We start from the raw sequence: 26,308 nt of genomic DNA, 5'->3' as shown, positions 1-26,308 counted from the left end.
GTGAAAATGCCATTCATGTATATATTTTTGAGACGGAGTCTCGCTCTGTCTCCCAGTCTGGAGTGCAGTGGCGTGATCTTGACTCACTGCAGCCTCCTCCCGCTGGGTTCAAGCAATTCTCCTGCCTCAGCCTCCCAAGTAACTGGGACTACAGGTGCTTGCAACCATACCTGGCTCATTTTTGTGTGTTTAGTAGAGACAGGGTTTCACCACGTTGGCCAGGCTGGTCTCAAACTCCTGGCCTCAAGTGATCTGCCTGCCTTGTCCTCCAAAAGTGCTGGGATTATAGACCTGAGCCACTGTGTCCAGCCTAAATATCTTTGTTTGTTTGTTTTTTGAGATGGTGTCTTGCCCTGTCACCTAGGCTGGAGTGCAGTGGTGTGATCTTGGCTCACTGCAACCTCTGCCTCCTGGGTTCAAGTGATTCTCCTGCTCTAGTCTACTGAGTAGCAGGGATTACAGGTGCCTGCTGCCATGCCCAGCTAATTTTTGTATTTTTAGTAGAGATGGGGTTTCACCATGTTGGCCAGGCTGGTCTTGAACTTCTGACCTCAAGTGATCCTCCTATCTCGGCCTCCCAAAGTGCTGGGATTACAGGTGTGAGCCACCGAGCTCGGCCCCCCATTCATAATTTCTGAAAGAGAAGTTTACCTACCAAGTAGAGATCTCAGATAGTAACCGAAAGCAGAAAGGAAAGCAGAGAGGAAAGAGTTGTAGGAAATATGTTCACAGATTTTCCCATCTTAGAGGAGTCAGTAGATACCATTTCAATCTTCCAATTATAGATAGGGAAATTTATATTGAAATTTGAAATTTTTTTGCATATAACCACATGTTATTCAAAACAGGAAGTATGCTTTCTTGAATAATTAGAAAAATATATCCTGTATAGAAAAGATAGAAAATAATTTATACAACATGGAAATCACCTTTACTTGAAAGATTGAAAGAACTTTTAAAATTGTCTTTACTTGGCATATTTCTTGCAAGAAATTTCTTCACAGTGTTTTCAGTCTTTTCTAAATTATCTTGACTTTTATTCTTACCTTACTGAATGTGTTAATCATGAATGGATAATGCATTATAACAAGTACCTTTTTAGGTACAAGATGATATTTTGATGGAAACTTACTCTTCTTGGACATGATGATATTGATGACCTAACATTGAACCATCTTTGCATAACTAAAATAAATCCCACTGGGACTTAGTAGATTATTCTTTATAGATTTGATTTACTAGCATTTTAATATTTACAGCTATATAAAAAGGGATTTGTCTGCGGTTTTCTTTTATGTTTACTGTGGTAGGTTTTAGTGTCAGGGCTAGCATTATGAAACAATTGAGAAACTTTCTATCTTTCACTTCTTCACGTATTCATTGGTTGGGTTCTGGAGCCAGGAAAGGGGGAAGAAATTTTAGTTCTTCTTCTCCTACGTCACGTCACTCACCTAGGACTCTGACTAAAATCAATAGTACTATAATTAAATTACGTAGTTTACTGCTTAACTAGGTTTTTTGGGGGACTAGCTTGGGAACCAAATTACCATCTCAGGCCATTTTTTTCCTTTATGAAATATCCTTAGCAAATTCTAAATAATTAATTAAAAGAGTATGTATTAATTAATTAAGAGATTTGTGTGTATTTCTCTCTCCCATCTTCTTCTTTCACTGCCAGCATGATCATGTGGCTGTGTATTATCCCCTGGCAGCCACCCAGCTAGTGAATTCATTTTGGCTTCTGTTACTTGGTGTTTAATCTGAGTATTTTAAGTGCTAAAACATATTAGTAAACCTGTTGAAAGCTTGGCTCTAGAAACAAAGCCTAACTCATACACTTCTGGTGAGACTTTGATACAACTTTCTGTGTGGCAATTAGGCAATTCTTTACATCATCTTTTTTTTTTTTTTTGACCCAGCACTTCTGTTCATAGAAGATAAGCTGAAAGAAATCATTGCAGATACATGGGAAGATTTAGTTACAGTGATGCACAGTTGAAGCATCTTTTATAAATGTAAAGATGTGTAAACAACTTGAATGCTCAGCAGTAGGGAATTAGTTAAATGAATATAGATAATTAAGTAATGGAATATTAAGTAACCATAAGATGTTACTGATAAATATATGTGTGACAGTGAAAGCTGTCATATATTAAATGAAAAAAAATTTTACAAAACTTAAAGGCCCCATAAAATCCCATTTTGAAAAACAGGTTTGTAAATGCACGCACACAGCCTGGAATTATACATACTGAAGTAAAGGTAGTTGTGTTCTCTTGGGGGCATGAGATTATGGGTAACTGTTTTCTTCTTTTCTATTAGCGTTATCAGGTTTTCTGGAACGAACATATATTACTACTGAAATAAGGAAAAAAATCACCCTTTTTAAAAAGGAACAAATGCCAGCACACATAGAATATGTAGAAATTAAGAAGTAATGCATAACTAGAAAATCATTCCAAATAAAATGATATGCACATTGAGTTTTTAATTGTGTAGTGCCTATCTCTGGAGACACTAAGTCTTAAGCAGAAAAACCAAACCAAATGCAGATCTCCTAGAATCCTCATTTAGAAGGATCCAAGTCTGTTCTTATCACATCTATTTTCAAAAAAAATATTTTGCTCCCGTCATGCTTAAAAGGAGTTCTTTAACTTAAAAATTTTACGTGTTCTAATTATTTCTGTTGGGTTATTTGACAGACCGCCTGGACATTAGGGCAGCTCGGATTCTTCTGGATAATGACCATTATGCCATGGAAAAATTGAAGAAAAGAGTGCTGGAATACTTGGCTGTCAGACAGCTCAAAAATAACCTGAAGGGCCCAATCCTATGCTTTGTTGGCCCTCCTGGAGTTGGTAAAACAAGTGTGGGAAGATCAGTGGCCAAGACTCTAGGTCGAGAGTTCCATAGGATTGCACTTGGAGGAGTATGTGATCAGTCTGACATTCGAGGACACAGGTAGAACACTTCTCTTAGTTTAATCTCTGATTCCTCTTTCTTTTTAATTGACTAGAGCTCCCTAAAAGCTTAGGCATAGCATACATCTATTTTCCTTAAAGGGCTATTTGTGGTCCCTTGAATGGAAAGGGCATTTACAAGAATTATCAGCTAGCCTAGAGCCTCTAAGCATAATGATAAACCCAAACTAACCTTGATTTGTATGGCAGTGGATACCTACTCTGTGCCTCAACTTTCCTGGAATCTCATTTAAATGTAATTACAAGTTATTTATGATTGGATATTATTATGTCTTTACACTCTTTTCAACCCAGTAGCATTCCATAAATAATGACCCCTAACTCTTAGAGTTAAAAAAAGTAACTGCAATAGGGAGGGCCAATAGGAGGAGGTAAGAAGTCTTTGATAACAAACTCATTCTGATTGTAGTCTAAACTTCCTTTTATGAAGGTTGGTTTGTATTATGAATATGAGTAATAAGGATAAATGTTAGCATAATTATTAAGAATTATTAAGGCTTATTCTTGCATTTTGGACTCACTTTCTATAAAAAACAATAAACTGTAAGAACTGTCTCTGTAGGCTGGGCGCAGTGGCTCATGCCTGTAATCCTAATGCTTTGGGAGGCTGAGGTGGGTAGATTGACCCCAACAGTTTGAGATCAGCCGGGGCAACACAGGGAAACACTTTTGTCTCTACAAAATTTATATTTAAATTTTTAATTTTCAGATTTTAATTTTTGTCTCCACAAAAATTAAAAAATTAGGCAGGCCCAGTGGCATGCGCCTGTGGTCCTTAGCTACTCAGGAGGCTGAGGTGGGAGAATCATTTAGGCCTGGGAAGGTCCAGGCTGCAGTAAGCCATGATTGTCCCACTGCACGCCAGCCTGGAGACAGAGACATTATCTCAAACAAACAAACAACAACAAAACTGTTTCTGATTAATCTGACATTATTAGAATCAGATTTTCATCTTGCATTCATTGTTCTCGTTGATCTCTTTGTTGATCTGATGGAAAATGCCTTGGGAAAGCATGAATTTACATTTCATGGTTTAAGGGATTCATAGCAATTGTTAAGTTGTGAGAAAACATACCTGTAGTGTATGTGTTAAAGAACATGTTTAAATGTAGGAACCATGAACTGCTTATAAAAGAGTATGATGCTTTTTTAATATCTTGTTTTCTATTTACCTTATTCAAAGGGATCCCTATCCAGACAGGGATGGGAAATGGTTTCAGAAACTTTTTTGTAAGAAATGGTTATTTTTATTCTCTTTTATTTGCTCACTTAAAATTCTTATGCATTTAAAAAGAATCATTACTGGCCTTGTGTGGTAGCTCATGCCTGTAATCCCAGCACTTTGGGAGGCCGAGGCAGGCAGATTGCTTGAGCTCAGGAGTTCAAGACCAGCCTGGCCAACATGGTGAGACCCCATCTTTAAAATATAATAATAATAAATTTTTAAAAAGACTCATCACAAGATTTTAGTAAATAAACAATGGGGGGTGCAGATCAGAGTAGAGAATTGATTTGGGTGATTTCTTCTGGCAATTTCAAAAGATATTTTTGTTGCCTAGACTTCTTATTCTCGCATGTACCACTAGAGGCTGTAGTTTGCTTTCGTAAAGGAATTGGCATTTCTCTTGGACCAAACTTAAAGAAGCTGCGTCTACGGCCTTAATCTTCTAATTTTAGCTACAGAGTAAGTATTCGATGGCATTTAGAGAGTGAGTTTGTGGAATTAATGCTATGTGAAATTGACATCATAAGCACATGACATGTAGGTAATTTTTCTTTTCACATTGGTATTGATTATTTGATAAGGCTTGGAAAGCACTTATTCAATGCCTGACACACAGTGAACATTCCCTAAAAATTAGCTTTAACCATTATTTAAATTCTATTAATAAATTCTCAGGAGGACAAATTTAGATTTATAAGCTTCAGTATGAGTTTTTATAAATTTCAATCTGATTTTTTAAATTGCCGTCTAAAATATTTATCCTATTCTCAGCATTATTACTTAATTTATATGGCAGAATTATGGGAAAATGCATTTTTCTGTTGCCTATTAATGGACAGTGTATAGTGTCATGGTTCTCACCACTTATGAACATCGTTGGATTAAAATAAATCTCTATTTTAAATCCTTACTGACATAAAATTTGTTCTTTTTTTCAAGTGAATATGCTTTTGTGTGTGTGACTGTATTAAGAAAATTGAGTCTGAAGAAAATAAGAATTGACTTTATGAGTCTTTTGTAAAAGGAGGTCATGTTACAATCACCATTGCCTAAAATATTTGTAAATATAACCTTTTTAGAAACATATATATGGAGGCTGTGATTGTTGCCATGTAAAAAGTATAAGGATTTGTTTTGTGAATCATTCTATTCAGCCTGATTTTAGATACACCTTGCTGGTGTTACTTAGCCATCAGTGTACCAGATGTTTGATTAACTACTATAGCAACCTGCCCTTGTGCTGTTGCGGATGTATGACCCATCTACCCCATGAATTATTAAAGCCTGGTGAAAAATTTTATTTCAAACCCTGTTTGGAAGCACATGGAGAGTAGTGGGGTTCAGTTGTTGAGGAAAGGCTGAGGGCAGAGCATGCACTTAGGTCAGTTATGAATTAAAGGTGAATAGGAGGAGGAGAGAAAGAACAGCCGACAATTCCAGCACAACCATGGGTGTGCCTGGGGGAACATGTGGTTCCATGTGACAGTTGAGGCATTTGGGAGACAACCCAGGTCTTGGCATTTGAGTACCAGTCACGTGCTCACAGTTAGAGTTCATGAAAAGTTTTGTTTTTCCTCAGCCTCTGAGTAGGCACCACTGTTCCACAGTCTTAGAATAGACAAGGAAAAAGAAAGCTGCTTTGTTATTGCCCTTGCTTATCCTCTCGATTTTGCCACTCACTCTCCCTGTTTTCCCATGGGTGGAACACTTTCCTTTTGCTAAAAGTACCTGCGCATGAGAAGGAGGATGCCGATAAGTTGGGGATTGATTTTAAAAACAAGCAAAGATATGTTTTTTATGGTTAAATAATGAGGTGGGAGATGGGGAAGCAAAAGAAAGCCTTGCCTTAATATTTAATCTTAAACTTGGAAAATAATAGTGATCTGACTAAACATTGCCTCATTTTTGTCTGTATTGTTTTGAGTAGCTTAAAGGAAGAATAATGTTTATGCTACGTATTAACTCATTCAGTTTTTCAGTCTTTTCGACATTTCTCATTTGGGTTTATCTCCATTGTGATTTTTCTGTCTACTTTGTAAGCCACAAAATACCCATTCCCTTCTATCAGTTTTAACAACTTAAATTTTTATATTTAAATATTACATTTAAATAATTTGAATCAATTCACACAAATTAAATATAAAGTAACTTCTTTTAAGACGAATTTTTATGAAATAATGTTTGCATAATTGCTTTTCATTTGTTCTTTGGTAAAAAGAAATATTATTGTTATGATATATCTTAAATCACTGTGGATATTAACTCCTAGAAATACTTTACCAGCTGTTTATTTAGATAATAAAATTATATTATTGCAAGAAATCCTTGTCTCAACTTGCAAACAAGATGAGAAGAAAAATGAACTTGTGATTTCCACATTGATACATTTTCATATGCAACCTAAAATGGTAAAGTTATAAATAAAGTATTTCATTATTAGTTTCTACAAGGGAAAAATAACTGAAGCAGCAAGCTTCTAATATATTTTTTTAGCATAGTATACCAGATATATATTATGGTTTGCCCACTGTCCTTTCCACTTGTATTTGCACGTAGCTCTTCTTTGCCTGTGTAAAACTTAGGTTTATTTTAAGGCCTCAACCCAAGGCTTCCTCCATTAATGTAAGTGCAGTCAGTTATGATTTTACTCTTCTCTAAACTGACCACCTATTGTGCTCCTTTATAGAATACAGGCCTCTGGCATTTCTACCATACAACTGGGGAGATGAAACATAAATACCTTTATAAAAAGTACAAGCTTTCTCAGGCAGGGGATTTATCGTCTATCTCCTTTATGTACCCCATGATGCTTATTTAACATGGTGCTAAATGTGGTGAATGCTCTCTAGGTGTTTTGTGAACTCATGTAAGATTAAAACATAATATTTTGGAAGTTATGCAACCCTTTAGATGAGTACACCCATAGAAATTAGTCTATAAAAAGATTTAGGAATGACTACCAGAAGAATAATTGCATTTGTTTAGACATGCTACTATGCATTAAAATCCCAGTTTCTTAAAGACTGTTTTTCTTTTTGAGATCATTAGCATCTTTTTTAAACTGATTACTTTTTCCAGTTTGAGATACACACAGACACCCACACACCCACCCACACCCCACACCCACACATCCACACACCCTTGGTAGAAAATGTGAAAAATAAAAAAAAGAAATCCCCATGTTTTTCTACCATACAAAGATAATCACTGTTAACATTTGTTTTGTTCTGCCAGACTTATCATTGGATTTTAAGTAACAATTGTAATCCTGTCATTTTCACTTAACATTGTAACACTTAAACTCTTTTATATTCCAAATTCTTTGTAAATTTTATTTTAACGGTTTGCATTATAGCCTGCGGGAGCCGAGCCCTTTAATTGAATAGGTAGGAAGAGTGGATGGTGAAATGCCTATATTTTTCTTTCTTGTCTGCTATAAAAGACATTTGCAAAAGTTGAGGCAGAAATTGAAATGGGACTCAAATTCAGGTGTACTGAATTCTGCTCTTGTGCTTTTTCCAGGAAACCAGAAGTAAACTTTAAGTAGCTGTTGCTGATAACGATGAGCATCATTGGAAAGCTCACCGTGTGCCAGGGATCATGCTGTGTGCTTTGCCTGTGTTCTCTCATGATCCTTATATTAATATAACCCACCAGGTTGACATTATTATCCCCATCTTATAGGTGAGGAAACTGAGGCTTAGGTCAAGTAATTTGCTCAAAATAGTATTCAGAGGCCTGTACTGTGTTACCTTTAGAGTGCTGATGGAAAGATGCTTTGAGTGCTGGCATGGTGGATCTGGTGGGGAACAATCTTACAGCTCTATATCTAGCCTCTACTCTGTGGTAAGACCTCGTCTCTGTCATAAAAGTGCTCACTGGCTCTTTAGAGGAGGTTATTATACCCATGAATAAAAACTAGGTCGTAAGTAACCATCAGATGAGTTACGGGGCCAGTAAGTGCTGTAGACATTGCATTATTAGAGCGATCACCTTGTAAGAGGTAGTCAGAAAAAGTTTCTTAGAATTGTTGGGGTTTACGCAAGCAGGAAGAGGAGTATTAAGGGCAGGAAGGCACCATATTTTTAAGAAAGGTAAAAATTTTTAAGGGACTTAATAGGATCTTGATTGTGGATGAAGCAAGAAAGTAATGGCAGCAAGTTGGGAAGATGAATGGGAGTTGGATTGTGAAAAGCCTTGAACTCCAGACAAAGGAATTTGAACCTTATTCTGTAGGCCCTGGGAAGCAATGCAAAGTGTAAGAGGAATTGCTTATATGCAGTGTGAGTAGAATCTAGGATTCCACTTTTTTAAGAAAGGGTGCCTACCTAGAATATTATTTTCTCTCTGTAACTTTAGGTGTAGAATTGTCAGTACCTGTTTTTGAAGTTTACTCATCAAAAAAGGAAAGGCAAATAAATAACTGCAACAAAAAATGACCCATTAGAGGCTTTGAGATTCTTTTAAAAAATTCCCTTCCCTACCACTCTTAAAAATCAGAGTAATGGCAAATCTGTAAGTTCTCTAGAAAAATAATTGGAAAGAATTTATTGCTGGGTGCGGTGGCTCACGCCTGTAATCCCAGCACTATGGGAGGCCGAGGCGGGCGGATCACGAGGTCAGGATATCGAGACTGTCCTGGCTAACACAGTGAAACCCCGTCTCTACTAAAAATACAAAAAATTAGCCGGGTGAGGTGGCGGGCGCCTGTAGTCCCAGCTACGTGGGAGGCTGAGGCAGGAGAATGGCCTGAACCCCGGGGGGCGGAGCCTGCAGTGAGCCGAGATCGCGCCACTGCACTCCAGCCTGGGTGAAAGAGTGAGACTCCTTCTCAAAAAAACAAAAAGAAAAAAAGAATTTATTAATTCTGAGTCTTGTCTTTCCTGTATCTGATTCTGAAATCTTGAATGTGCTAATTCCTTATATTAACAGGACAATGTTTATTGCCTTTGCTTCCCTCTGCCTTGGTCACCTTTCTCGGATGAAAGGCATTCCCATGATGTTTTTAAGGCTTGCTTGTCTTTTCAAAGGTCACTCTGTTTATTCTGTCCTACTTTATACCAGTCATGTGGCAGAAATCAGGCCTGCTCTGTGAATCGGCTTTGTGCAGATCATGAGGTAACTGCGGCTGTTCCACTTATCATTGATCATTTTCTTCTCGGCAGTCAGGCTTTTATGCCTTTTCAGAGACAGCATTTGCTTTGCACAACGTAGACAGCAAGGTTATAATTAAAATTAGTAAATTGCTGCTTTAAGTTTTGCTGGCTTTGTAAAAAAGACACCTTTTTTGGTTTGATAAACATATGTGTTTTTATTTCATGCCATACTCTACATCTGTCATAATTATGTGGGTGATTCTTGTCCGAATACGATAAAGCAGGCTCTCACATTTTAACGTTCAACAAAATACCTGGCTGGCTGAACGTGGTTATTGCCAATTAGTGCATATGGGATGAATACAGTTTTGTTCAAAAGGACAGAATAATGGAATTCTGATATAAATACTGTTGACCCCAGATCCTCATACTATAATTAATAGATTATTTCCTTTGAAAATAAAAGAGATTGGAGTTTTTCTTTTCTGTTGTTGTTTTTGGTCTGCATTCTGAGTGGCCATTTGAACTGATTTTAATTTCCTTCATGAAGATGATGATGTTTTAGCTGGCCCTGGGGCATCATTTCAGTGTGTATAAAGGTGGTTGCGTTGGGTAGGGGGATGCTCAGAAAAATCATGGAAAGCATGGGAATTCATAGGGTACTTTGGACATTTTGGAATCTTGAAGAGTAAGAACCATAACTGGTGACTTAAGTGTCATGTTTCTTCATTTCAACAAGTGGCAAAATGTGATACAGTTCTTCCAATATCATGGGCAACTTGTAGCCAGAATTAAGTAGAAGATAAGATTAGAATTGAATATAATAACTTTTGATTTATCATAGTACCTTTTAAATACATAGTACCTCTTTGCTATATTATAGTGATAGCTAAATGATCTTTTCACATTCCTAAGTTTTGATTTCTGAATGGCGTCGCTCCTGCCTCCTGACATCTCACACTGTGAATGTGCCACTTGCTTTCTCTAGGCGCACCTATGTTGGCAGCATGCCTGGTCGCATCATCAACGGCTTGAAGACTGTGGGAGTGAACAACCCAGTGTTCCTATTAGATGAGGTTGACAAACTGGGAAAAAGTCTACAGGGTGATCCAGCAGCAGCTCTGCTTGAGGTAAGATTTGGAAAATTCCCTGTCTGTTTTCATACTGGAAGAGTATGGAGGAGGGTTGATAATCATATTCAAGTGATATACACAGTGGTGTAGCTTTAGTTATGGGAAAAACAGTTTGATACTGGCTGAGGTCTGAGCAATTTGGCACTTAAAATGTTTTTGAGATTTCTTTCACTAAGTCCCCTCTTTTTTAATTTTCCTTTTCTATTTTAATCAAATAGTTCAACAAAATTTTGTGCACACTTATTATCTAGAGACCAACAATTCTGCACAGTTATGGCAAAAAAACAGCAAGCAAGTCTCCTCCCTGGGGTCCCCCATGCCCTCTTCTGCACTTTGACCTCTTTAGCTTTTAGTTGATTAATCCTGTTTTCAAAATAGCATGGCTATCTTGCACTTCCTGATTTTTCTTTTTTTTTTAGTTTTTGTCATTTTCTATAGACCACCCCCAATAGGAGGTGAAGATTTTACCTTTTTTCTTCCCTTGTCCCCACTGTATCATTTTTATACTCTAGATCTCGCAATAAGAATTTTTTTCTTGTTTTTGTTACATCCATATTAGTATTTACATTATTATGATTATGTAAATGCTTTTCACAGCAGGAGCCACATGGTAAACTATGATCACTTTTCCTGTTCCTATTTTTTTTTCTCTACTTTTTAAGAATATTTTCAGAGTTAGCTGTCTTGTTTCTTTTGTTTACTTTTTCACCAATCGTCTAATTCTCTCAAGACATTCAGACACTTTAGGTGTTCTATCCATCTTATCTTCTTAAGCGTCCATTCTGAACTGGTTGTTTTTGACATCGGGTTTTATGGCTGCCTTCCTAGGTTCTCCCTTCACCTTTCACCATGTTGGATTTCCTGTCTCCTGTATTCCATTTCTTGCTCTTTGTTGGTCCATTCCCTCATTTTTGTGGTGTTAACTCCCTGATAGTTTCCTGAGAAAGCTTGCATGAGTGGTAAATGTTTTAGACTTTGCATATTTGAAAATGTCTTTATGTTTCTCTCATACTTGATTAGTAATTCGAGTATAGAATTCTGGTTGGAAATAATTTTTCTACAGAATTGTACTTTGCCTCCATTTTACTTCACTTTCCCATTTCCAGTGCTGCTGTTCATAAAACTGATTCCATTCAGTTCCTATCCTTTCAGACCTGCTTTACCCTGAAAACTTTCAGGTTCTTCCCTTTATCCTGGGATTCTGAAATTTCATAATAATCTGCCTTGGCATGGGTTTGTTTTCATGCATTTTTGCTCATTCTTTCTTTGAATTCTTCCTATTCTTTGGTTCTAAAATTTTTTCTTAAATTCTTTTATTGATGACTTTTCCTCTTTATTTTTTGGAACTCCCATGACTTGGATATTACATTTCTGACATATCTTTTCTCTCCTATTAGTCTCCACTTTTATGTTTTGCTCTACTTTCTGTGCAGACTTTTTCAGATTTATCTTTTAAAAACCCTCTGAATTTATTATTTCAAAAACTTTCTCTGCATGTTCTTTTATAGTATCCTGTTCTTGTTACGTAGTTGTAATATGTCTTATCTCCATGAGAAAGATACTTATAGATGTTTTTTAAAATTTTACTTCTCTGACCACTTGGTATATTAAAAAGAAAAAGAAAAAAATTACTTCTCTTTAAGCTGCTTTTATCTGTTTATTATATATTTCTTTTAGTCTCTGTCTTTTATATTAGAGTCTTTCATTAGATATCTGGACATTTTTGTTTGTGTGTTTATATTTAATAGTAAGGAACAAAAAGGCTGATTGGAGGCGATGAGCATAGGAGTGGGGCTTATCAACAGTGAGTTCCACAATAGAGTCACCTGGCTGGGCTGTTTGGTTGAGGAATCTTCTACTCAATAGCTTTAAGTCTTCCTTCTTAGGATGGTCAGATTCCTCAGAGAAGACTCTTGCTGTCTCTTGCCTTGAGAATGAAGGCATCATTCTGGGAACCAAGCAGGGGAAGAATGATTGGGGTTGGAGGTATCACTGCATTCAGCATCCGTATATATGCATTCACCTGAGCTCTTGTTTTCAGCATAGTATATGTTCTTCTCAGCTGTGCCCAGGGTCCCCTGTGCAGAGAACCGCTGTTTTATGTTCTTAAGAAAATAAACTTCCAGTGTTTTGCTGGGCTGGGGGAGGGGATCTAGGATCTGACTGCTTCCTAAATTTGTTTCAGCCAGTCCTCCTTATTTTAGCACATCAGCCCCTCCTCCCTTTTACCCTTGCTTAAAATATTATTAATGCAAATTGATTTGTAAAATTGAGGAAAACTTACTTTGTGAAAGTTTTTATTTTTTTCTTGTTTATTTCTGTGCTTTGAGCTCCCTCGTGCTTCCTGTTTTTTTTCTGTTTTGTGATCTTAGAACAGGATGGCCTGGAACATGTGTCTTATTAAACAGGAGACCATACATTCTGGTTTGCCTGGCACATTCCCAGTTTATGCCTAATATTAATTGCTCTCTTTTTTAGTCTCGGAAGTGGGTTTTGTTTGGACAATAAAAAAGTACAGTTACCTTACTTAAAAGCCCTGGTATTTGGAGGTAAGGGTTTGATTTGGCTCAGTTGTGCTATTTTTTATTGTAAGATTATTACCTTCTGGCTCCATAACTGGTTTACTCTGGTTCATTTTACTATGAAGAGTAAAATAGTGAACATTATTTAAGATTTTAGTAGTTTCTTATATAATATCTTTAGACTTTCAGTTTAATTTATATTGGGACATGTTTTCAGGTTATCTGACAGATTCTCCCATTAGACACTTATAGTTATCCTGTTGAAAAGAATTTTAGAGTACTCCCCTGACACTTAAATTTTTTCAACAACTGTTTTGAAGCAAGTTCACCAAAGACAGCTTTACAAGTAGTAGTAGATGATTAATTCCCCTGTTTATTTGTTCAGTTGATACACAATATGTTTTAGGTCTTCACCTATGTATACTTCGTAATGATTCAATAATATTTGTTAAATTGATCTTTGATAACAAGCAGCTAGCATAATGATATTTTCTTGTCTGATGTAGACCTTGATACTCACTTTTTTGGCAGTCGATTTATTAGCATTCAAAAAAAAGGTATGAAAACCTCAAATGATATCTGAGAGTAAATGCCCCCAGGCCCACATACTAATCACTGTAGTTTAGTTATGAGTAGCATCGGTTCCTTACAGACTATAAATGCTATAAAATGAAGCAAGACATACATATGGAGGAACTGACTATCTTGGTACCTGACAGCCTCTTCCTCCCTGCTTGCCCAAGTCCTGGGTAAAAACCTCAGACCTCACAGATTGTTGAAACAGTTAAATAACAATACATTTTAAAGCACTCTATAAGTGGTAAAGTACTCTACAGATGTTAATTTAATATCCACTGATATTTCTTCTGTGTCCATTTTGAAAGCCACCTGCTGTTTCCATTGCCAGTAGGTTCACTTAAATTTAAAAAAAGAACAAATTCAGTTACACAACACTTTATATTTACAGTGAATAGTCCTGAGAGTTTGGAGACCCAAGTATAGTTTTATTATCTTTCTACATAGAAAACCTACTTTTAAAAAATGATATCTAGAGGCCGGGCGCGGTGGCTCACACCTGTAATCCCAGCACTTTGGGAGGCCGAGGCGGGTGGATCACGAGGTCAGGAGATCGAGACCATCCTGGCTAACACGGTGAAACCCCGTCTCTACTACAAATACAAAAAATTAGCCAGGCGAGGTGGCGGGCGCCTGTAGTCCCAGCTACGCCGGAGGCTGAGGCAGGAGAATGGCATGAACCCTGGGGGGCGGAGCCTGCAGTGAGCCGAGATCGCGCCACTGCACTCCAGCCTGGGTGAAAGAGCGAGACTCCATCTCAAAAAAAAAAAAAAAAAAAGAAAAGATATCTAGATACTATTTGTAAATGTATAAGATTATTTTATGTTTAAGCTAATTTATATTATTAAGGTAATATAGGCCAGATGTGAAGAATGTAATAGTAGATGTAAATATACACTAGAGTGCTTACTCTGAATAAAGAATAAACTTTTTCTGCTGTATATTCTTCTTTTTATTTATGAAGGATATGCCTGTTTCCTTGATCTACCATGTGATTGTTGCTTATGTAAAACAATGTATTTCAAGTTATTACTTAATATTGTCCAAAAAAGGAGAATTCAAAATTTAGATGCTCTCTTTTGAAAATTTATTGGAAGACTATAAAAATAGGTCCAACTACTTAATTAATAAATGGTGGTAGGCAGTAGAATTTGGGCAAGTCTATAACTGAGTAGCAATAAAATATTAGATATAACGAAAGTAAGGGCTTGTATGTAATTAATAGACTTGAAAGAAAATTACGGAATTATTTTCTTACCAGATATATGTTATATTTATAACTGGCACATGTCCAGACTTTATTGTTAAATATGAATGCATATCTCAAATACATTTTTGTGTGAATGGGAAAATAAGATGCATGGATACAATAATTAATTGTCTTTATAGGCAATAATATTTACAGTTCAAAAAACATATATTCCCCAAAATAGAAAAGTCACTAGTCTAGATATAGTAAACTTGCTTTAAAAGTGAAGTTCTTACTTAATTAGAATTAGATCCAGTTAGTAATTAGATCAATAGTATATTTACTACTTAGATACAGTAGACATGATCTTTTGATTTGAGCTATACAATTATTGTCAAAGAATGTCAGAAGAGAGGGACTTCGACATCATCTAATCCAGCTTCATCCTCTTAAGGATAAAAAGCTTAAGGCCTGGCCGGGCGTGGTGGCTCACGCCTGTAATCCCAGCATTTTGGGAGGCTGAGGCGGGTGGATCACGAGGTCAGGAGATCGAGACCATCCTGGCTAACGGTGAAACCCCATCTCTACTAAAAATACAAAAAATTAGCTGGGTGTGGTGGCGGGTGCCTGTAGTCCCAGCCACTTGGGAGGCTGAGGCAGGAGAATGGCGTGAACCTGGGAGGCGGAGCTTGCAGTAAGCGGAAATCGTGCCACTGCACTCCAGCCTGGGTGACTGAGCGGGACTCTGTCTCAAAAAAAAGAAAAGCTTAAGGCCTAAGATATTATTTTAATTTTTTATTTCACTGCATGCTGTATTAATGATACAATTTCCAAAAATCGAATGGAGTAAAAAAATGCCTTAAATAAGGCATACCTTGTTTTATTGTGTTGTGCTTCATTGTACTTCACAGACTGTGTTTTTTTAACAAATTAAATGTTTATGGCAGGCCAGGCGCAGTGGCTGACGCCTGTAATCCTAGCACTTTGGGAGGCCGAGGCAGGTAGATTGCCTGAGCTCAGGAGTTCAAGACCAGCCTGGCTAACATGGCGAAACCTTGTCTCTACTAAAAACACAAAAAAATTAGCTGGGCATGGTGGTGCATGCCTGTAATCCCAGCCACTCAGGAGGCTGAGGCATGAGAATCGCTTGAACCTGGGAGGCAGAGGTTGCGGTGAGCCGAGATCACACCATTACACTCCAGCCTGGGTGACAGAGCAAGACTCTGTCTCAAAAAAAAAAAAAAAAAAGTGTTTATGGCAACCTTGTGTCAAGCAAGTCCATTGGCACCATTTTTCCAACAGCTTACTTCATGTCTGTATGTCACATTTTGGTAGTTATTGCAATATTTTTAACTTTTTCATTATTATATCTATTATGATGATCTGTTATCAGTGATCTTTGGTATTGCTATTGTAATTGTTTTGGAGCACCACGAACTGCACCCATGTAAGACAGCAAACTTAATAAATGTTGAGTATGTACTAACTGCTCAACTGGCCAGGCATTCCCCCTTCTCTCTCCCTCTCCTCTGGCTCCTATTCCCTGAGACACAGCAATATTGAAATTAGGCCAAGTAATAACCCTGCAGTGGCTTCTAAGTGTTGAAGTGAAAGGAAGAGTCATACATCTCTCATTGTAAATCGAAAGCTAAAAATAATTAAGCTTAGTGAGGAAGGCATGTTGAAAGCTAGGCCTCTTGTGCCAGATAGCCAAGTTGTGAGTTCAGAGGAAAAATTCTCAAAGGAAATTAGAAATGCTATTCCAGTGAACACACCAATGATAAGAAAGTGAAACGGCCTTATTGCTGATATGAAGAAAGTTTTAGTGTCTGGATAAAAGATCAAGCCAACTACAACATTCCCTTAAGCCAAAGCCTAGTCCAGAGCAAGGCCCTAAGGCTCTTCAGTTCTGTGAAAGCTGAGAGAGGTGAGAAAGCTGCAGAAGAAAAATTTGAAGCTAACAGAAGTTGGTTCATGAGATTTAAGGAAAGAAGCCATTTTTACAACATAAAGTGCAAAGGCAAGCAGCAAGTACTGATGTATTGTAGAAGCTGCATCATGTTATCTATCCAGAACATCTAGCTAACATCATTGATAAAGGTGGCTACACTAAAAAACAGATTTTTTACGTAGATGAAACAGCCTTATTTTGTATTGGAAAAAGTGTTATCTAGGACTTTCATGGCTAGAGAAGTCAGTACCTGGCTTCAAAGCTTCAAAGGGCAGGCTAACTCTCTTGTTAGGGACTAATGCAGCTGGTGACTTTAAGATGAAGCCAGTGCTCATGGACCATTCTGAAAACCCTAAGGCCCTTAAGAATGATGCAAAATCTACTCTGCCTTTGTTCTATAAATGGAACAACAAAGCCTAAGTGACAATGCATCTGTTTATAGCATGGTTTTACTGAATACTTTAAGCCCACTGTTGAAACTTACTGTTCAAAAAAAAAGATTCTTTTGAAAATATTACTGCTCATTGTCAATGCTTCTGGTCACCCAAGAGCTGCGATGGAGATGTACAAGGAGATTAATACTGTTTTCATGCCTCATAAAACAATATCCATTCTGCAGCCCATGGATCAAGGAGTTATTTTAACTTTCAAGTCTTATTATTTAAGAAACACATTTTTTAAGGCTGTTGCTCCCATAGATTATGATTTGTCCCATGCATCAGGGCGAAGTACATTGAAAACCCCTAGAAAGGATTCACCATTCTAGATGCCATTAAGAACATTCATGATTCATGGGAGGAGGTCAAAATATCAACATGAACAGGAGTTCAGCAAGAGTTGATTCCAGCCCTCATGGATGACTTTGAGGGGATCAGACTTCAGTGGAGGAAGTTACCACAGATGTGGTAGAAATAGCAAGAGAACTAGAATTAGAACTCAAAGATGTGACTGAAATACTGCAATCTCATGATAAAACTTGAACAGATGAGGCGTTGCTTCTTACAGATGAGCAAAGAAAGTGGGTTTCTTGAAATGGAATCTAGTCCTGGTGAGGATGCTATGAACATTGTTGAATGACAACCTTGATGTTGTGAACCTTGTTGAAATTCTAAACGATTTAGAATATTACGTAAACATAGTTGATAAAGGCAGCAACAGGGTTTGAAAGGATTGACTTCAATTTTGAAAGAAATTCTACTGTGGGCAAAATGCTATCAAACAGCAATGCAGGCTATAAGGAATTCTTTAATGAAGAGTCAATAGATGAAGCAAATTTTACCGTTGCCTTATTTTAAGAAATCGCCACAGCCACCCTAACTTTCAGCAGCCACCACCTGATCAGTCATCAACCATCAATACTGAGACAAGACACTCCACCAGCAAAATGGCAACAACTAACACTGAAGACTCAGGTGATTAGCATTTTATAGCAATAAAGTATTTGTTAATTAAGGCATGTATATTGTTTTTTAGACATAATGCTATTGCTCACTTAATAGACTATAGTATATCGTGTAAACATAACTCTTATATGCACTGGGAAACAAAAAAAAATACACGTGACTCACTCTGTTGCAAAATTTGCTTTATTGCAGTGGTCTGGAATTGAACCCACAGTGTCTCTGAGGTATGCCTGTATTGATTAGGGGTTGCAAATTTTAGTGAATAGGCAAATTTGCAAATATGGGATAATAAGGATCAACTGTAATTACTGCTTTATGCCATTATCTTTTAAATCAGATAAGAAAAAGTTACGTCAACAATATATTTACGCTGTCTTTTATGTTTGCAACGTAATCACTTCTGCCAGTGCTCTCTATTTCTTTGTGTGGATACTGTCTAGTGTCCATTAACTTCAGTCTTTCGTATTTCTTGTCTCATCTTCTGGTGACATATTCTCAGTTTTTGTTTTTCTGGGAATGTCTTAATTTCTCCTTCATTTTTGAAGTAATTTTGTTGGTATAGAATTTGGGTTGACAATTGTTTGCTTTCAGCCCTTTCATATGTCCTCTCACCACTTTCTGGTCTCTGTGGTTTCTGCTGTGAAGCCAGCTGTTAAGCTTGTGGCGGATCTCTTATGCCTAATGAGGGCAGCATTTTTCTCTCATAGTTTTCAGAATTCTCTCTTTGTCTTTCATTTCTGACAGATTGACTGTGTTTATGTGTGATCTTCTGAGTTTACTTAGTTCTTTTTGAGCTTCTTGGATGTGTAGGTAAATGTTTTTCATCAAATTTGAGAAGTATGTGGCCAGTATTTCTTCAAATATTCTCTATGCCCCTTTCTTTTTCCTCTCCTGAAACTTGTATTATGGTGTGTTGGTAATCTTTGCGGAGTCCCGTAGGTCTCTAAAGTGCTGTTCACTTTTTTTAAAGCCTTTTTTCTTTCTATTCTTCAGACAGGATCATCTCAGTTGACCTGTCTTCAAGTTATTGATTCTTTCTTCTGCCAGCTGAAATTGTCGTTCAGCCCCTCTAGTGAATTTTTCATTCAAATTACTGTAGTTTTCAACTCTAAAATTTCTGTTTTAAAATTTTTATTATTTATCTTTGTTTATATTCTCTATTTGTCAAGACATCATTCTCATACTTTCCTGTAATTCTTTAGACATGATTTCCTTTAGTTTTTTAAATGTTAGTAAATATATATAACAGAAAAAATGCCATTTTTACCACTTTTATGTGTACAGTTCAGTAATGTTAAGCACATTCGCATTGTTGTGCAGCCAATCTCCAGAACTTTTTCATCTTGTTAAAGTGAAGGTGTATACTCATTACACAGCAATTCCCTGTTTCATTCTGCCTCCCTCAGTCCCTGGCAGCTAGCATTCTCTTTTCTGTTTCTATGAGTGACTACTCTATATACCTCATATAAGTGCATCATACAGTACCTACCTTTTTATAATTGACTGACTTCACTTAGTTTCCTCAAAGTTCATCCATGTTGTGGCATTAGTTTTTAAAGCATATTTGTAATAGCTGATTTGTAATCTTTTTTTTTTTTTGAGATGGAGTCTCGCTGTGTTGCCCAGGCTGGAGTGCAGTGGTGGGATCTTGGCTCACTACAAGCTCTGCCTCCCAGGTTCACACCATTCTCCTGCCTCAGCCTCCCAAGTAGCTGGGACTACGGGTGCCTGCCACCAGGTCTGGCTAATTTTTTGTATTTTTAGTAGAGACGGGGTTTTACCATGTTAGCCAGAATGGTCTCAATCTCCTGACCTTGTGATCTGCCCGCCTCAGCCTCCCAAAGTGCTGGGATTACAGTCGTGAGCCACCGTGCCCGGCTGCTGATTTGTGATCTTTATCAAATAAATCCAACATGGTCTTCCTTAGGGATGGTTTCCACTGACTTCTCTTTTTCTTTTTTGAGACAGGGTCTCGCTCTGTCACCCAGATTGGAGTGCAGTGGCGCACTTATGGCTCATGGCAGCCTCGACCTTACCCAGGCTCAAGTGACCCACCCACTTCAGCCTCCTGAGTAGCTGGGACTACAGGCACACACCAGCGTGCCTGGCTAATTTTTTGTAGAGACAGGGTTTCGCCGTGTTGCCCAGACCGGTCTCGAACTCCTGAGCTCAAGCAATTTGCTCACCTTGGTCTCCCAGATTACTGGGATTACAGGCATGAGCCACGGAACCCAGCTGACTTCTCTCTTTTTTTTTTTTTTAGTATGTAGGGCCATACTTTTGTATTTCTTTGTGTGTGTCATAATTTTTTTTTGAAACTGAATATTTAATGTTATATTAAATATAGTCAGATATATAATTGAATAATATAACCTTAAGGGTTTTTTGTTTGTGCTGTTGTTGCTGTTTGTTTAGTGACTTTCTGGTTTCATTCTGTAAAGTCTGTTTTATTCATTAATGTGTGACCACTGAAGTTGCTCAGTTTGTTAAGTGGTCAGCTAGTGACCGAACAGAGATTTCCTTAAGGACCTAGACAGTAGCTCTCCCACTCCTTGCCCAAGGGGCTCTTACGTGTGTATTGAAGTGGGCCTTTCACACTTTGGCAGATGGTTTACAACTCTGCCTTAGCCTTCACTTCCTGCTTTTGCAGAGCCTCAGTGTCTGCCAAAGATGAGCTTCTGGGGCCTTCTCAGGTCTTTCCTGGACATACTTAGAGCCTGCACATTCACATGAAATTTTGGATTCTCAGGCGTATGTCAAGGCTTTTCAAAGCCCCCATGAATATCTCATTTCCCAGTTTTTCCATTTAAGTTTTTTGGTCAGCCTCTTGTTAGTCCCAACTAGTTTCATTGCTTCAGGCAGCTGCAGTGCTAAACAGTTGCCACTGGTTGTTTTTGGCAAATGTCCTAAGGATAAAACTGTTCTCACAGAGTGTTCTCTGAGTTAAATCAAATAAGGATATGGAGCTCTTCTAAGGAACTGCCAGAGTCAAACAGGGACAGTTCTCTGGGGATGGGGCTTTTGAAGGATTGTAATCCTTTTCTACCCCCAACAGGATTGCTAGGCTACTGGTTTTCACAGCCACTGGGGTTATGAGGCTGTTGGTTTTGCTACTATGAACTTGAGAGAAAGAGATGAGTGTAAAGTAAGTTAAAATATCACAAAGCTCGTTCTGTTTACTGAGATTCAGCTGTTTTTCTTGAATAAGCACTCCTCAAATTGTTGCAAGTTAATATGTAGCATTCTGAAAAAGTTGATTTTGACAATTTTTGCTAGTGCTCTCTCATTGCTTTTCTGGAGGAGCAGATTTTCAGAGTTTCTTACTCTACCATTCTATAATAGAAGTGCTTCCTCCCCCATTTCATTTTGATTCTGTGCTTGAATGATTTCACTGCATGCTTCTGATACTCGTATTTTGGTTTATCACTTGTTCAGGTGAAATATATTTTCAGGTTACTTCGTTCGAAGATTTGTGTGTGAGTTGTATTTTGAATCCCTTTTATATCTGAGAAGGCTTCTTTGTTGTCTGCACCAGTAGTAATATATATGTAAATAAAATAAGAATGTATTAATCTTCTTTTTTTTTTTTTTTTTTTGAGACGGAGTCTCGCCCTGTCACCCAGGCTGGAGTGCAATGATGCAATCTTGGCTCACTGCAACCTCTGCCTCCCAGGTTCAAGCGATTCTCCTGCCCCAGTCTCCCGAGTAGCTGAGATTACAGGCGTGTGCCACCACGCCTGGATAATTTTTTGTATCTTTAGTAGAGATGGGCTTTCACCATGTTGGCCAGGCTGGTCTCGAACTCCTGACCTCGTGATTCATCCACCTCGGCCTCCCAAAGTGCTGGTATTACAGGCGTGAGCCACCGCGCCTGGTCAGAATGTATTAGAATGTATTTCTTAAGACTGCCATAACAAAATACCACAGACTGGGTAGCTTTGAAGACCAAAGAGAAATTTATTTCCTCATGGTTTTGGACGCTAGAAGTCCAAGATCAAGGTGTCTATAGGTTTGGTTTCTCCTAAGGCCTCTCTCCTTGGCTTATAGACAACCGACTTGTGGCTGTGTCCTTGGGAGACCTTCTGTGTGCATGCATCCCTGGGGTCTCCTCCTTCCTCTTACAAGGGTACCAGTTATATTAGACTAGGGGCCCACTCTTACCTTCATTTAACCTTAATTACCTTCTTAAACACCCTGTCTCCAAATGCAGTCTTCACCCTGACTGCCTTTGAGGCAGAGCGGAGGGGGTTAGGGATTCTGTCAATTTTGAGGGGGCACAATTCAGTCCATAACAAAGGATATATATAATAGATACATAATATATATGTACCAGTGTGCTCATATCATGTACTTTATGTAAAACGGAATCAGTTTTAAAAGGTAATTATATTTTAAATGAAAGCACTGTGTTCTAATTAGATAATTGTTTTTACTTCATAATATGTCTATCCCAGCTTATTATATAAATAAAAGTGTCAACTCTGTTATTTTCTTGTGGTTCATACCTTTGCCTATACCCTTTTTAATGATATTTTGCAGGAATCTTTTTAAAACACTCCACCCATTTGTAATATTAGGCTCTGTGAACCCAGAAAATTTGAGACAGGTCTCAGTTAATTTAGGAAGTTTATTTGGCCAAGGTTGAGGATGCGTGCCCATGACACAGCCTCAGGGGGTCCTGACGACACGTGCCCAAGGTGGTCAGAGCACGGCTTGATTTTATACATTTTAGGGAAACATGAGACGTCAATCAGCATATGTAAGGTAAGGTGAACATTGGTTTGGTCTGGAAAGGCAAGACAGCTCTCTGGAGAGAGGGCTTCCAGGTCACAGGTAGATAAGAGACAAACCCTTGTGTTCTTTTGAGTTTCTGATTGGCCTTTCCAAAGGAGGCAATCAGGTTTACCTCAGTGAGCAGAGGGGTGACTTTGAATAGAATGGGAGGCAGGTTTGCCCTAAGCAGTTCCCAGCTTGACTTTTCCCTCTAGTCTAGTGATTTTGGGGGCCAAATATATTTTCTTTTCACAGCACACATGGACAGCAATGTGCTGTAATTATAGTTAAGGCAGATAAGTGAGGGCACCACAGGCAGCCTTCGACATTATGGAACTTCTTCCAAGTGAAGACATCAATTCCATTTTGGATATTAAATATTTACAAGCTATTTTTTTTCTGGTATTTATAAATAAAAAAGATAAATACAAATACTAATATTTTCTACTGGCACTTTTGTGGTGGGTCATTTTCCACTTTTGTGACCACTGGTCTAAATAGATAAACAAATGTCTTCACAAATGGGTGGTAGGTTCAAAGGTGTTCATTTTGTTATTATGCATCATATCTTATATATATTACATATATTTGATGTATTCAAGATTGTAAAATATTTTAAACTAGTGATAATTTTGCTTGAAAATTCTATAGGTGTTATTCTAATGACATTCTCATTTTTATTGCACAGGAGGAGGAATCTAAATCTTTTCAAACTATAGTGTCAGGGTCTTCTAGAATATTTTTGTTTCTTTATTCCCTATTTTAATTTACTGAGACCTCTTCTTTATTAACCAGTTATGAATTGTGTCTCTTAATTTTTCCCGTATTTATCCCCTACATGTCTCTAAAGCCCTTTTTCTTCTGTGTCCTGACACTTTTCTCAAGTTTGTCTTTATCACAGATTTAATTTCCATAGTTGAGGATATAGAGGAAAAGTAAGCTCAGTTTATCCTACTGTACTCTCACAACACAGAACACCTCTGACCAAATGCATGGGTTTTTTTCTCCATACGCCAAGCAAGCAGTTCTTCAGCAGCCGACCACAGCTGGGTGTCCTCTAATTCAATTCTGACAATGTGTATAAGATCCTACGGGTTGAGCACTCAGTCCCACAAGACTGCCTCCCCCTTCAGATGTCAGTCATGAATTGGCTTCCAGAACGTGTGACCAACCAGTTATAAATTGGAGTTCCCACAAGCCCCTCCTCAGGTTTGCTTAATTTGCTAGAGTGGCTCACAGAACTCAGGGAAACACTTTACTTGCATTTACTGGTTTATTAAAAGAATATTTTAAAGAATACAAACAAACAGCACAGGAGCTTCCATCCCAGTGGAGTCAGGGTCCACCAGCCTTCTTGCACCTGGGTGTGCTCATATTTACCTTCCTGGAGGCCTCCTGACCTCAGTACTTTTGGGTTTTTAATGGAGGCCTTGTCACATAGGCCTGATTGATTAAATCATTGGCCATTGGTGATCAACTCAACTCTTAGCCCTTCTCCCCTCCCCAAAGACTGGGGTGGGGAACTGACAAGTCCTCAGCCCTGTAATCATGCCTTGGTCTTTCCTGTGACCAGCCCCCATCCTGAAGCTGTGGAGGGACTGCCAGCCACCAGTCAATCACTAACATACAAAATGATACTTATCACTTTGGTGATTCCAAGGATTTTAGGAGTTGCATGTCAGGAAACAAAGAGATGAAGGCCAAATATATATTTTACAGTATCATAATATTATTAATTGTGTGTGGCTTTCAGAGCTGATTTTAGTTATGTTATTTTATCTTTATTTTCTGTTGTGGAAAATTTCAACCATAGCAAAAGCAGAGAAGATAGTATAATGAATTCTGTGGACTCATCACCCACCTTTAATATCTTGTTTCATTTATTGCTTCCCATTCTCCCCTACCCAACCTCTGATTATTTTGAAGCAGATTCCAGACATCATCATCTTTTCATAAATGTTTCAGTATCTATCGACAAAAAATATACACTTTTAAAAAGCATAATCATACTATATCACACCTAAAGATGACAGTTACCTAGTCATGTGTAATGAACTCTATGTAATCTATTCCTGGATTGCCTACAGACATCTGTAGTTCTTCTCGTCAGAAATTATTATTGAAGAACAATTCTCAGTGTACATTCCTCCCACGGTTCATCCCATTGTGACTTCACATTCCCAGGAATAATGTGTCACATCACAGCTATTTCCATTCCCAGTCATACTTTTTTGGTAGGAATTATAGTCCTAGGATTGACACAGAAAATCTTTTAGTTGGGGAGAATAAAGGAGAAACAGCTCTAATTATTTTTGAAAGTGGCCCTGGATGTGGGCAGTAGAATCCCTGCTCTGAAGTTAGGGTAAGAAAATGAGGTTTGATAGCTACAAAGCTCTTAATTGTAATTTTCGTCCTTCCATGGACTCACCAGTTTGCCTTGGAGCTTCATCTGAGTAGTGATTACCAGAAATTATTTTCTGCCAGAATACTGATGAGTATTTCTGATGCTGTTTAAATTCTATATGTCTTTTCATGCTTTTGAAAACCAGAAAGTATCTGAGACAGGTGTCAACCAGTTTAGAAGTTTATTTTGGCAATGTTCTCCAGAGATGATTTTGAGGGCTTCAGTATTTAAAGGGGAATGGGCAGATATTGGGGAAAGAGGAAGAAATGTTAAAAGGTATGAGTAGACAAGAGACAAACGGTTGCATTCTTTTGAGTCTTTTATCAGCCATTCACCTGTGAGAGGGGAGCAGAGGAATAGTCACTTACGCATTCGTCTAGCCTAGTGAATCTGCATTTCTACGTAAGATAAAATAAACATAGCGCACAGGAAGCCATCAGATATGCATTTGTCTCAGGTGAGCAGAGGGATGACTTTGAGTTCTGTCCTTTGTCCTGTATGTGTAAAGAATAAGCTATCAATTTACATGGTTGGGGTGAAATTCAACAGAAGTGTTACAGGGTAAAAATCTTGGGGCCCACAAGGAATTTCTAAGTGGGGGGATTGTGAGGGAGGTATGTAGCTTTTTTTGTCTTTGTAGCTATCTTATTTGGGAACAAAATGGGAGGCAGGTTTGTGTGATGCAGTTCCCAGCTTGTCTCTTCCCTTTTGCTTAGTGATTTGGGGGTCCTGAGATTTACTTTCCTTTCACACTCTTCCTGAGTAAAAGAGGAAGTCAGGCAAATTGGGCACAAATTTAGCTTAAGTCTGCCTCCTTACATATGAATACTTTAAATTTGGCCTAAAGGTTTCCCCTTACAAAGTAAACTTCAGCCTAACTAGATGTGTAAACACACTATTCTTACACCAATCACAGATTTTCAGCAAGTCACAGGAAATCAGCTGTTAACAAACTGTTTAAATAAAGCAAACACCAAGCTGTAAGCAATCCCGCTGTTTCTGTACACTCTTTGTTTTCTGCATGTCACTTTCCTTTTTCTGTCCATAAATATTAT

General features: G+C 37.9%; 1 protein-coding gene across 3 annotated transcripts in view; it reads left to right on the top strand.

Moving 5' to 3' along the window:
* Positions 1–26,308, top strand: part of LONP2 (lon peptidase 2, peroxisomal) — a 120,713-nt gene that overhangs the window by 22,904 nt on the left and 71,501 nt on the right. For all 3 annotated transcript variants that reach the window (XM_030797441.1, XM_030797429.1, XM_030797437.1), the window contains 2 exons: positions 2,703–2,961; positions 10,291–10,432. In XM_030797441.1, coding sequence (XP_030653301.1) covers positions 2,703–2,961; positions 10,291–10,432 — 401 coding nt within the window. The remainder of the gene's footprint in view (positions 1–2,702; positions 2,962–10,290; positions 10,433–26,308) is intronic.

This window comes from Nomascus leucogenys, chromosome 2 (assembly GCF_006542625.1).
Source record: "Nomascus leucogenys isolate Asia chromosome 2, Asia_NLE_v1, whole genome shotgun sequence".
NCBI classification, from domain to species: Eukaryota; Metazoa; Chordata; class Mammalia; order Primates; family Hylobatidae; genus Nomascus; species Nomascus leucogenys.
The sequence above is the reverse complement of the archived record's forward strand: the minus strand, read 5'-3'. Positions and strand labels throughout refer to the sequence as shown.